The 1,399-nt window shown below is 36.8% G+C and overlaps 2 protein-coding genes across 2 annotated transcripts in view; one reads left to right on the forward strand and one right to left on the reverse strand.

Annotated features, from left to right (window-relative positions):
* The window catches only part of LOC119590563 (phosphatidylserine synthase 1-like), a gene marked incomplete at its 3' end in the record, with an annotated part of 127,161 nt that overhangs the window by 80,160 nt on the left and 45,602 nt on the right, over positions 1-1,399 (forward strand).
* On the reverse strand, positions 917-1,335 carry LOC119590562 (phosphatidylserine synthase 1-like; the record flags this gene model as incomplete). Its single annotated transcript, XM_037939228.1, is given in 1 exon segment — positions 917-1,335. A coding segment is annotated over 1 exon segment (193 nt), but the record flags the coding sequence as incomplete, so codon positions are not given.

Genomic DNA, 1,399 nt, shown 5'->3' on the forward strand with positions numbered 1-1,399 from the left:
AGCAAGGTATGCTAGTATTGCATGTGCGAGATCACATGTGATGAAACAAACCCTTGGTGGTCTGGTAAGGCCACTATGAATACCACCGGGATGGAAGACATGTATCAGAAAATTACCCGTTGCAAAGGGTTAATACTAATCTAGCATAATAGAATAATTTAGCCTCAACATGGCATGATTTTGGTTATATAAGACTTGCATAAATAGGGAGAAAGAGAGCTCAGGGAGAGAGGGAGCAGGGAGATGGCAAATGGCTCCTTTCATGGGCTAAAATGCAACCCTAGCTTGTTGCACCCAGGTGTGATACACACTTAATAGCCCCCCCCCCTCCCATCAGGTATCAACATTATGTTGATACTCTTTATGGCTTTGACTATGCTCTGAAAGTGCAAAAAAAAAAAAGGTACATTATGCATCTCCATACACAGACAAAGTTTTAAAAATTGACTGAAATTTCTTATTCAATATACGTTTGCAAAGAGATCCACCAGAAACAAGGATGCACAGCAAATAACTGAAATTGCTGAATTAGTATTACATAAACCTGCTAATGGGCACTTGAATGGTGCAAATCCATATGCTGACCACCTCAATAGTTGCCCCCCAGGTGCAACAGGTTAAAGACTGCCTGAGTTTACTTAACTCTTTCTTTTTTTAAAGTTGACAAACATGGCATTTTTTATATTACATATTTCTCCATCTTTGTTTTTGGAATCTGGTACATTATATCATACACACATAAAAAGCATGTAAAACCTGAATTTTCTAATCTATACAGCACTAGGTTAATACTATACATACAAAATCATACACCATAGTTTGGCTTTTTGATTGTACTTGCAGCAACAGTTTATATATCTCACTCAAAAGGCACCTTCCCTTTATCAACATAATTTTTTTTATATAAGGAAACACCATAAATGTGTGAGACTTTGAATACAAACTATTGACAATAGCAGATTTTAAAAATGAGAACTATAGTACCTTCTTTAAACCTCAAGTAACTCCTGTTTCTGCTAGAAACAATATGAGACATAGTCATGTCTCATAAATGCCATTAGAACAATTTAGTGCACATCTCTATTTCATAGTAACCAAAAAGGCTTACACATGTCTGATTTCCGTTTTCGCAAATTTGCAAATCATTGTTCTAATCTGTTAATGCGCCTCAGAGGAGGATTTTTTTTCCTTCGCTGTACCTTCATTGGACCTTCTGCTTCATCATCACTGTCTTCATCCTCTGGAGTACTAAGTGTTACTTGCTTTCTAGGTAGTGACTGTATATAAGAAGACACCTTGGAGTCAGTTTCTGTGTCATCATCCAATGAATCATCCTGTGAAAAAGGTCCGATCGGATTATAGAGAAGAGCATACTCAAAAAAGGGAGGTCTATGAATAA

This window comes from Penaeus monodon, chromosome 27 (genome assembly GCF_015228065.2).
Source record: "Penaeus monodon isolate SGIC_2016 chromosome 27, NSTDA_Pmon_1, whole genome shotgun sequence".
Classification (NCBI taxonomy): domain Eukaryota; kingdom Metazoa; phylum Arthropoda; class Malacostraca; order Decapoda; family Penaeidae; genus Penaeus; species Penaeus monodon.